At 41.9% G+C, this 12,000-nt stretch overlaps 1 protein-coding gene across 3 annotated transcripts; it reads right to left on the bottom strand.

Moving 5' to 3' along the window:
* Positions 1-537: 537 nt before the first annotated feature.
* Positions 538-11,534, bottom strand: LOC120317811 (zinc finger protein 271-like). Of its 3 annotated transcripts, none has more exons than XM_039364704.1 (6): positions 10,852-11,534; positions 8,656-8,760; positions 6,663-6,776; positions 5,876-5,989; positions 4,710-4,836; positions 538-3,556 (listed from the first exon to the last, which is right to left on the bottom strand). In XM_039364704.1, the coding sequence occupies exons 1-6, from the start codon at positions 11,260-11,262 to the stop codon at positions 1,359-1,361; spliced, it is 3,069 nt and encodes a 1,022-aa protein (XP_039220638.1). In that variant the 5' UTR covers positions 11,263-11,534; the 3' UTR covers positions 538-1,358. The 3 variants fall into 3 exon arrangements, with proteins under 3 accessions (XP_039220638.1, XP_039220637.1, XP_039220639.1); XM_039364703.1 differs by having other exon boundaries at positions 8,656-8,763; positions 10,852-11,533; XM_039364705.1 differs by lacking the exons at positions 5,876-5,989; positions 6,663-6,776 and having other exon boundaries at positions 8,656-8,763; positions 10,852-11,533.
* Between the last annotated feature and the right edge of the window lie 466 nt (positions 11,535-12,000).

The raw sequence follows: 12,000 nt of genomic DNA on the forward strand, positions 1-12,000 counted from the left end.
AATGAACCACAATTGTCATTTTCAAGAATATTTGAAAATCCAGAAGTAACCTCATCCCAACGAGGCCCTTAGTGTACAATACCAAAGGGTAAGAAAGAGCAAAGAGCATGTGTGGGTGCGTAGGAGAAAAGGAAATAAGAAAAAAAGCAAGAAGATGGGGAAACAGGCCATATTTGATGATTGGTAATATAAGCAGGCAATCCCTCAACCGCCAGCTCCACAAACTACGGCAAGCAGCATCTCCTAGTGAGGCTCCTGCCTGGAGCTTGGCTTGGGAGTTCAGCTGGAATGCTCAAAAGCAACACTGCTGAAGAGCAGAGCTTGGAGTTGGCCAAGAGAAAAGCAGCAACTGCACTGAGGCAGTCCTTTAGTGTGAGAATATTTGGAAGGACGGAAAGGTTGCATACCACTTTACAGACTAAGAGAATTTTGTTTCAGACTGGGACGCTATTAAATTTACTTACATGGCAACATCACTTTGCAAAGCCCAGGATAGTTAATAGCCTGTTGTTGGGGAAGGCTTGTCACACAATAAAGCACGGTGTACTCATTTATTAATGCTGTGCTGTGCCCACTGCTTGGAAAATAAAAAACCTTCACAGGATCATGAATAAGATTACAGATCAACCAAAATATCTTTGCATATACTATGCAATAAGCTTTCTTCCCTTCTGCTGAACAAGTTGACTTTGTCTGAATGAAGCTCATTGCATAATTTATATGATTTTTTTCTGTGGGCACATTTTTATGAGATTTATGTTGTCCTTTCCAAGAAAAGTCCTTTCCACACTCTGTGCATTTATATGGATTTTCCCCAGTGTGCATTCTTTCATGAGACAATGTCTTGTAATTGTTAAAGCTTTCCCCATACTACAAGCCTTTCTATAATCTCTCTCCTGTGTGCATCCTGTGATCGGAAATATCACTACTCTCAACTTAATCTCTTTACAGTTATATGGTTTTTCAATTGTGTGGATGTTCTGATGACAAATAAGATTACAGTTTGAACTGAAGCCCTTTCCATATTCTATATGTTTATTTGGTCTTTTCCCAGTATGGATCCTCTTATGACAAATAAGTTATCATTTCTGACAAAAGCTTTTTCCACACTCTGCATTTATATTGTCCCTCTCCTTTGTGGATCCTTTTTTGACAATTAAGTTTCCCTTTCTGAGTGAAGCTTTTTCCATACTCCAAGCATTTATGCTGTGTGGAATTTTTGATGTCGAATAAAATCTCTGTTGTCAATAAGGCTGTTTCTACATTCTAGGCATTTATATGGTTTCTCCCTTGGGTGGATCTTTTGATGGGAAATAATACCACTACTCTCAGTGAATATCTTTCCATACTCCTGGCAACTATATGGTTTTTAACGTGTGGATCCGCTGATGGCGAGTCAGATTAGAGTATCTTGTGAAGGCTTTTCCACATTCTGTGCATTTATACGGTGTCTCCCCTGTATGGATTGTCTGATGAAATTTAAGTTGTCCTTTCTGAGCAAAGCTCTTTCCACATTCTGTACATTGAAATGGTTTCTCTCCTGTATGGATTGTCTCATGAATTTTAAGTTTTCCTTTCTGAGCAAAGCTCTTTCCACATTCTGTACATTGAAATGGTTTCTCTCCTGTATGGATTGTCTGGTGAATTTTAAGTTGGCTTTTCTGAGCAAAGTTCTTTCCACATTCTGTACATTGAAATGGTTTCTCTCCTGTATGGATTGTCTGGTGAATTTTAAGTTGGCTTTTCTGAGCAAAGCTCTTTCCACATTCTGTACACTGAAATGGTTTCTCCCCTGTATGGATTGTGTGATGAATTTTAAGTTTTCCTTTCCGAGCAAAGCTCTTTCCACATTCTGTACATTGAAATGGTTTCTCCCCTGTATGGATTGTCTGATGAAATTTAAGATGTCTTTTCTGAGCAAAGCTCTTTCCACATTCTGTGCATTTATACGGTCTCTCCCCTGTATGGACTGTCTGATGAAATTTAAGATGTCTTTTCTGAGCAAAACTCTTTCCACATTCTGTACATTGAAATGGTTTTTCCCCTGTATGGACTGTCTGATGAATTTTAAGTTGGCTTTTCTCAGCAAAGCTCTTTCCACATTCTGTACATTGAAATGGTTTCTCTCCTGTATGGATTCTTTCATGACTAATAAGACTATTTTTCCGAATAAACGCTTTCCCACATTGTATACATTTATATGGTTTCTCTCCAGTGTGGATCTTCTTATGAAAATTAAGTCGCCCTTTCTGAGCAAAGCACTTTCCACATTCTGTGCATTTATGTGGTTTCTCCCCTGTATGGATTATTTCATGTTTAGTAAGATGTTTTTTCTGAGCAAACTGTTTTCCACATTTCATACATTTATATGGTCTCTCCCCAGTGTGGATCCTCTTATGAGCAATAAGTTCTGGGTACCAACGAAATTTGTTTCCACACTCCAAGCATTTATGCGGTTTCCCCCCCGTATGCATCCTTAGGTGGCGAGTTAGGTCTTTGTAGAAGAAAAAAGTCTTTCCACACTCCATGCATTTATATGGGCTGTCCCCAGTGTGGATCACATTATGACGAATAAGACCCGAGTTCCAAGAAAAGCTTTTTTCACACACCAGGCATTTATATGGTTTTTCTCCTATGTGAATCTTTTTATGAGTATTAAGGTCTTCTTTCCAAGTAAAGCTCTTTCCACACTGCAAACATTTATGCAGTTTATCCCTCGTATGTCCCCTTTGATGTTGAGTAAGGTGACTGTTGTCAAAAAAACTCTTTCCACATTCCAGGCATTTATATGGTCTCTCTCCTGTGTGGATCCTTTGATGGGAAATAATATCACTACTCTCCGTGAATGTCTTTCCACACTCCTTGCAACTATATGGTTTTCCACTTGTGTGGATCCACTGATGGCGACTCAGATTATCGTTTGTACTGAAGGCTTTTCCACATTCTGTGCATTTATAAGATCTCTCCCCTGTGTGGATCCATTCATGAAAAGTAAGTTGCCCTTTCCAAGTAAAAATCTTTCCACAATCCTTGCAACTGTATGATTTCTTAGTTGTGTGGCTCTGCTGATGGCGACTCAGATTATAGTTTGTACTGAAGGTTTTTCCACATTCTGTGCATTTATAAGGTCTCTCTCCTGTGTGGATCCATTCATGAAAAGCAAGTTGCCCTTTCCGAGTAAAAATCTTTCCACAATCCTTGCAAATATATGATTTTTTAGTTGTGTGGATCCGCTTATGGCGACTCAGATGACAGTTTGTACTGAAGGCTTTCCCACATTCAGTGCATTTATATGGCCTCTCACCTGAGTGTATCCTCTGATGGCGATGAAGACTACAGTTCGTACTGAAGCTCTTTCCACACTCCATGCATATTTTCATCTCTTTGTTTAGACTGAAATCCCTCTCATATTTTACATACTTTTGTGGTTTGTGCTTTCTATGCAGCATTTTAGGCAAAGTAAAAGAGAAGCAAGGGCTCTTTGAAGACACTGCCATTTGCAGTTTAAATAATCTAAGCTGGTTGTCATTCTCATTCTCTAGCCTATCACCATCACCTGTTTGGAACAAAAAAGCCAGAAATTCCCATTAGAATTTACAATGATGGCAAATGGGAGTTCCCCCCCCCCCCGGTCAAAAATATGCCCATCTGAATATCAGGTTTCGCACCAGCCATGTGTCAAACTAAGAAATACTGGGTTGAAATTGTTATCTAGGAGACTCTAATGCAGTGGTCTTCAAACTTGGCCCTTTTATGACTTGTGGACTTCAACTCCCAGAATTCCTCAGCCAGCGTGCCAAGCTGAGGAATTCTGGGAGTTGAAGTCCACAAGTCATAAAAGGGCCAAGTTTGAAGACCCCTGCTCTAATGGTATCCAAGGGATTTTTTCACCCTGAACTAGGTTAAGGCTTTGCTGTTGATAGGTCAATCTGCTCAGGCATTTCCATGGAGCATCTAAAGCAGTGGTTCTCAACCTTTTTAATGCCGCGACCCCCAACTGGTAGTAAGTCGAGGACTACTCAACCAGTCATAAGTCGAGGACTACTCAATTGATGCAGCACTGTTTGCAGAATGGGACTTTTGGCGGGCTCAGCAGGGCAGAGACAGCCTGGATAATTCCTATTGGCTTTTGAAAGCCAATAGAATTAGACTCTATTCAAGAGAGTCTATTCTATTGGCTTTCAAGAGCCAATAGAATAAAAGGGAGTAGCACAGCTAAGGAAAAGTAGGGAAAAAAATGGCGGACTACGTTGTTTGGCGACCCCAGTGAAATGGTCGTTTGACCCCAAATGGGGTCCCGACCCACAGGTTGAGAACCACTGATCTAAAGCCTTTCACAAAGCTATGGTGAGCATTTCTTCCAAGGCTTTTGTTGTGTTCCATAAGAGTGGCTCTGATGACAACCTTGGATAAAACTCCCCATGAAGTGCCTCGGCTGGTTTGTCATCCGGGGGGCTCTGACGGTTAAAGGGAATGAAGGGGATGTGTACAGGGCTCTTTGTAGCCATAGCTCTCCACTGGATATTAGCTACATACTGGTACTAGACATCGTGATCCTAATTTTCCTGAGAATAGAAATACTTTTATATGTAATGGCCAGGTACAGTTCTGACCACATTATGCAACTGAATGCATGTATCTTCCCTGTTTAACTCCCACTTAAAACACCTTTCCTAATCAATGGAACCCAGAACAAAGGGGGTCCTTACCCAGAGCAGCCATGTTCTTAGAAACCTCCAGCATGACTTCACTGTACAAAGCCTTCTGGCCACAATCCAGCAGTGCCCACTCCTCCTCTGTGAAGTCCACAGCCACCTCCTCAAAGGGATGAGTGTCCTAGAAAGAAAAATAAAAACTTTCCTGTAAGGCAGTCCTTGCCTATGTTTTCTTTCTTACTTCCAAAACAGAAAACAAGGCTTTGGGAGAGTCCAAATGCTGCTGTCTTAAAGGCACAAAACATGGCTTAGATGCATCCAAGTTATAGAGTGGCACTACTTGGGGAGCCCGCTCCCCTGGCCCGGAATAACTCCAAAGGAATAACGCCAAAACACCTGAAGGCAGGACAAAAAGCAATGGATGGAAACTAATCAAGGAGAGAAGAAACCTAGAACTAAGGATAAATTTCCTGACAGTTAGAACAATCAATCAGTGGAACAACTTGCCTCCAGAAGCTGTGAATGCCCTAACACTGGGAGTTTTTAAGAAGAGACTGGACAGCCACTTATCTGAAATGGTATAGGGTTTCTGCCTGAGCAGAGGTTAGACTAGAAGACCTCCAAGATCCCTTCCAACTCTGTTATTCCATTCCATTCTATTCTATTCTTTCATCAAAAAGATTTTGTGCAAAGGAATCCCCTCTAACGTTTTCTCACTGGATCAGCAAAATACAAATTTCTTAGAAAACAGGACATACCTACCAGGAATTTTTTACCTGGCTTATTTTAAAATTTTGTAAATGACCCTGGAAATATCAAATCACTTGACCAACAGTCTTACCATTAGAATTGGTTAACTTTGACTTTTCTATCAGAAATTTGTCTTTCCTATAATTTATTTTTAAGTGCATATATTGGTCTATTTGTACAGTGGCATTGTTTTACTTCATGCGTTTTATTTTTTAATTGCTTTTCCAAAATCCTTTCAAAAATATTAAGGTTAATATGTTCCAACATATACATTAGAATAGATTTCGTAATACAAGATTCTTGTGAATTGTCTCTTGTTTGCATCCAAAAAATTTGAAGGTTGAATGAGTGAGGCTCACTCGATCATTCTGTGGGGATACCAGGTTCAAATGCACAGAGTCAGCATTTGGTTTTCAAAGTAGCTCATGAGCAGAAGGAGTTTAATCTTTTCATAAGAAACCTAAACTTACCTGGCAAGGTGGCCCCAGTTTGATGTTACTGAAAGGAAGCTCTTCAGAATAAAAGGATGGATCTCCTCTTCCCTGGAGCACTGTTGAAATCTCTCCCATGAATGGCTCCTGCAACTGAAAGAATAGGCTGTATTTATGATCCACTTTCAAATAACGTCAACCATGTTAGTTCACTTGCCTTACCCTTTTCTCTCCAATTCTACTTTTCAAACTCAAGTCAAGAATGGTATTCCTTGGGGACCTCCCTCCCCTGGCCTGGAATAACTCACCAAAATCGTTTTGGGCAGGGGAATCCCCTGCCTGCATCTCTCTGGCCCAGTAAAATACACATTTCTTAGAAAAGAGGAGAGATCTATTAAGAATTTTTTACCGGGCCTATTTCAAAATGTTCACCATCCTTGAAATATCAAGTCGTTTCACCAACAATCTTACCATTAAAACTTGTCAGCTTTGATGTAGAGGTTTTTATATGAGAAATTTGCCCATCCTGTAATTTATTCCTAAGTGGATATATTGGCCTACCATATTTTCCGGCGTATAAGACGACTTTCTAACCATGCAAATCTTCTCCGAAGTCCGGGGTCGTCTTATACGCCAAGTCGTCTTATATGCCAGAAAATACGGTATTTCCGAAGCCATTTTTGTACAATTGGTATTGTTTCATTTCATGGCTTTTATTTTTCCATATGCTTTTCCAAAGTCTTTTCAAAAATATTAAGAAAGATTAAATTGTTCCAACTTTTACATTACAATTCCTAATTACATTTCTACTTTCAAATGAACTTACCTGGCAAGGTGGCCCCAGTTTGATGTTATTGAAAGGAAGCTCTTCAGAATAAAAGAATGGATCTCCTCTTCCCTGGAGCACTGTTGAGATCTCTCCCATGAATGGCTCCTGCAACTGAAAGATTAGCCTGTATTTATGGTCCACGTTCAAATAACATCAACCATGTTAGTTCACTTGCCTTACTTTTTTCTCTCCAATTCTACTTTTCAAACTCAAGTAAGTATAAGAAAACTTGAGAACTCCTGCTCTATGGGTGGCTGTTATTTCTTGATAATCGCCTGACACTTTTGTGAAATACTTTATTGCTTCTTTCATATTTCCTCTTTTCTTTCTGAGGAGATGCTTCTTTAGCTCCTCCCCTTTACTTGACCATTATGGCCTTTCCATTTTAGGAATGTATTTATGTCTGTACTATCTCATCTTCTTTTTCCTTTAGATTTAGAGGCCTTTATCTCCTGAGAGAGACAGGATCAATATCCCCTTCCTTTGGAGTGGCTTCTCTGTGCTTCTTGAAGTGAGGAGACTACAACTTGGCAGTTGAAATGAACACCGAGATCTTGCGAGAGTAAAATGCATCTCCTGAAAATATTATGACATTCATTAAAAGCAATTTGGATGCTTCATTCTTTCTCTTGTCAAATTCCCAGTCAGGCTTAACTTTTAGTGATAAATATTTTAAGATAATTTTAAATATATAGAACAGAAATGCTGAACTAGGGAGAATCTTTGCTGCAATGGAATACAAACTTTTGGCAGATTTGCTCAATAAACCACTTTTGCAAAATGATTCTGAACGTTATTCAATTTTAATGAATGATATACTCTCCATATCAAAGCACAGGGACATGCAAACTGCAATAATATCCTAAGGTGGACTAAAAGAATAATATGCCATAAACTGGGACTAGATCACACTAGAATTAGTGAGTAACTGTAATGAAAATCACGACAGGAACTTCCATAACAAAAAACTGCCCACGGACAGACCATTCCTTAAACTGCTTTTTACAATAATATTCTGTGCCATTATTGATAAAAACTGACAGGCCACAATTTGACCGTGTAGGTTCATATAGTCCAGTGGTGGCGAACCTATGACACGGGTGCCAGAGGCAGCAGTCAGAGCCCTCTCTGTGGACACGCGTGCTGTCGTCCCACTCCTAGGCCTTCAGCTGGGTTTTATAAAACCTTTTCGCTTTAGGCCTCCACCGAAAAAAAAAAAAAAAGTTAAATCAATCAGTCAATTTCAACTTCTCGTGGGGAAAACAAGATCTTGCAAAGTTGGAATTGATTGATTGAACTTTTTAATCCCACCCAGTCTGCCGTTACCACCGCAGCCATGCCCACCCAATGGGCCACACCCACCCGGCACTCAACGATGCATAAGTGGGTTTTGGATTGCAGTTTGGGCACTCTGTCTCTAAAAGATTTGCCATCACTAATATAGTCCTTAAGGGTGGGAAGGCCCTTTCCATGTCTTCCATGCTGATGTTTTAAAGGCACGAAACATGACTTAGATGCATCCAAGTTGCAGAATGGTATTCCTTGGGGACCTCCCTCCCCTGGCCTGGAATAACTCACCAAAATCGTTTTGGGCAGGGGAATCCCCTGCCTGCATCTCTCTGGCCCAGTAAAATACACATTTCTTAGAAAAGAGGAGAGATCTATTAAGAATTCTTTACCTGGCCTATTTCAAAATGTTCACTATCCTGGAAATATCAAGTCATTTCACCAGCAGTCTTACCATTAAAACCTGTCAGCTTTGATGTAGAGGTTTTTATATGAGAAATTTCGCCATCCTGTAATTTATTCTTAAATGGATATATTGGCCTATTTCTGAAGCCATTTTTGTACAATTGGTATTGTTTCACTTCATGGCTTTTATTTTTCATGTGCTTTTCCAAAGTCTTTTCAAAAATATTAAGAAAGATTAAATTGTTTCAACTTCTACATTACATTTCCTAATTACATTTCCACTTTCAAATGAACTTACCTGGCAAGGTGGCCCCAGTTTGATGTTACTGAAAGAAAGCTCTTCAGAATAAAAGAATGGATCTCCTTTTCCTTGGAGCATTGTTGAGATCTCTCCCATGAATGGCTGCTGCAAATGAAAGAATAGCCTGTATTTATGGTCCACTTTCAAATAACGTCAACCATGTTAGTTTACTTGCCTTACTTTTTTCTCTCCAATTCTGCTTTTCAAACTCAAGTCAGTATAAGAGAACTTGAGAGCTTCTGCTCTGTGGGTGGCTGTTAGTTTTTGATTATCGCCTGCCACTTTTGTGAAGTACAATACTTGTGGTAAATAGTAATCAGACAATCTTTTTGCTCATGTTAGCTGGGAAAATCATGTAGGTTTGGAATCTGTATCTGTATTTAGTTTTGCTGAAATGAAGCAATGTAAAAAATGGTAACTATATTCAAAACATAATTTGGTAAATTATGTTACTGAATACCACTGCTTTTTAAGATCAATGTGCTCACTCCATCCAAATACTGTGAAGCTATGCTTCTGCCTCATAACATCAAACATATGTTTTGAAATATGCAACCTAAATACTATTTGGTCCAGCTAAAAACAATTTTCATCTTTTATTTCATAACTTTGTATAATCCTGTTCATTCTTTGTACTAATTTGCATTGTGTGAAATACCTGTGTGAAAATAATTGTTTCCTGCTGTTGAGGGAAATAATAATAATAAACCCTTTATTATCAAAGTATAACATGTATACAGTGAAATTGGCTGAGCCATCATGATTCATCCAAGCTGGGGATAAACAACATGGTGACTACTTTAGAAAGAAAGTTGCAGTTTATTGAAGAGCCAGACAGAAAGATGGTTCTGGCAGGAAAGAGGAGAGAAAAAGGATTGAGCACATGTGGGGAATGTGTTTTTATAGCCTCTCAAGCCTTTTTTTGAAGTAGTTTCCTGTTCCTGTTTCAGGCTTTGTATTTCCTTAAGAGTTTGGGTGGGGTATGCAGATTTTAGGTGTCTTTGTCTTCCTAAGCCAGCGCCCCCCCCCCCCCCCGAGAAGGAAATATTAAAAGGGCAGAAAAATATATTTGCTCCAAGGATCTTAAAGAGACAGAAAAGCATGCCCAGTTTTCTTTGACAGCCCCAGGTCTTCCTCCCCCAAGCAGAAGCCAGCTCTGTACAAATGCAAATGTAAACCATCAGAAAAGTTGGAGCTAGAAGCTTAGGAAGACAAAGACACCTAAAATCTGCATATCCCACCCAAACTCTTAAGAGTCATTAAACCCACCGGGGAAGCAGGATATAACCCTTGGGACCAAATAGAATTAACCCACCACCATCAAGAATACCAGAAAGACACACCAAGACTCAGAATACGTGACACAGGAAATACAAAGCCTGAAATAGGAACAGGAAAGCCACTCCCAACATGTGCTCAGTCCTTTCTCCTCTTTCCTGCCAGAACCATCTTTTTGTCTGGCTCTTCAATAAACTGCAACCTTCTTTCTAAAGCAGTGGCCATGTTGTTTATCCCCGGCTTGGATGAATCATGATGAAGACTTTTCCTTCAACACTGCTTCTAGCCAAAAATATTATCTAGGAGAAGAAATATAACTTTCCAACATCTGGTTTGCTTAATAGATCCAGTTCATGAGACATTGTCTTAAGTTCATAGCTAATGGTACTGACCAAGATTTTTAAAAGGACCAGCTGATGATCCAACAGAAATATAAACACATATTTTTGTGGATGGGGAAGAGCTATTAGTAGATAGAGAAGCCCTCTTGGATTCAGGGTTGGGATCTGCTTCCCTGGTTTGGGAATCCTGACTGGAGGAAACATTAATCAGCCATTCAGCTTCAAGGAGCACAACAAAGCTCTATATTTATTGTAAGAGCACATTAATAAAATCTTGCAATTCTGAAAGCATTTTTCTACTCCTCTCCTTGTACTCTCTGGAAAACTAGGGTTTTTATGAAATTTCATTCCCCCCTTCCACTGCCTTTTGGGAATCGAGATATCTTTTGCATTGTGGCCACATTATGACCAGTCCATGAAAAAGTATGTCGGAAGCTTAAAATGTGGGAATATGGTCCCACAAAAGTTATTCCCACAGACTATTACACCATCCCAACACGTGTTCTCTGGATGCCTTTTCTTTCCGATTGTAAAGAAAACAGAGGCGTAAAAGAGGCTGAAATTAGTCTCTCACCTGCCGGCTCTCTCCGGGGGGCTCCCGGGGGTTGCAGGAGGGCGGCGGGCCGAGCAGGAAGCCCTCGGCCAGGGCCACCGCCTGGGCGCAGCTATCCGCCCCGCACTCCCGCAGCCAGTCCGCCAGCTCCGGGGGCAGCAGGGCCAGCAGCTGCTCCAGCACCACCCGGTCCAGGATCTCGGCTTTGCCGCTCCGCTCAGGCCGCAGCCACCCGCGGCACAGCCAGTGCAGGCGGCTGCAGAGCGCCCGGGGCCCCTCGTCCTCTTGGGGGCGGTAGCTGCGGAAGCGCCGGCGCTCGGCCTCGGAGCTGTGGGGCACCTCGGGGAGGCCGTTCGGGTCGTCCTCACCTCCCGCCTGAAGGGCCACGGGGGCTGCTGCTGCTCCCGCCCGCGAAGACCCCGGAGCCCCCATCCGGCCTCTCGCTTCGGCGAAGTCCAAATGGGAAAAGCTCCCTCTGAGGCCGCCCTCCCTTACCCGCTCCTTCCTCCGCCCCTTTCCCGAGAAGGGGCGGAGCTCTGCTTCCTCAGAGCTTCTGAGGCGAAGAGCAGCTTGCAGGTCGCTCCCGCCAAAACTTCGCGCGCTCCGCTCTCCTCCCAAACGCTGAGCGAGAGAGGGCTGCTTCCTAGACGGGCCAAATTCTGTCAGTCCCTTGGTTCACTGCTCTTGGCTAGAGCGCCACGCCGAAGGCAACTTACCGGCTTTCCTGTCCTCAGAGGCTACCCAGGGCTGGGAAAAGCCCTCTGCGCATGCTCTGTTCCATGCTGACGCTAAGAGGTCAGCCAAGGTTTGAGCAGGCAAAACGCTCGGTAGGGGAGTGGATGCGGGGCTGTGCAGATTTAGGGGGGGGGGGCAATACGGAGGGCACGATGGAGGCAGAGCGCAGCTGAAAGGAGCCAAACGCCATTGGGCGAATCCTGGTTTGATTGCTGCTTCTGGGCACCGGGATTTCTTTCTCCCGGAATCCTCTTGAAAATATGGATGTGGACAGATGGGAGGGTGGGAGACTTGCGGAAGGACATCGCAAATGTGAGGAAAGAACTGGAGAGCAGGCATCCGTCCCTCGAATTGATATATCATTAAATCAATCGGAAAGCAATAAATTCTTTGGGGATTTCTTCGCGCCAGTTTATTGGACCGTTGTGTTGTCTG

This window comes from Crotalus tigris, unplaced genomic scaffold, assembly GCF_016545835.1.
Source record: "Crotalus tigris isolate CLP2741 ecotype Arizona unplaced genomic scaffold, ASM1654583v1 scf7180000019840.826796, whole genome shotgun sequence".
Classification (NCBI taxonomy): Eukaryota; Metazoa; Chordata; class Lepidosauria; order Squamata; family Viperidae; genus Crotalus; species Crotalus tigris.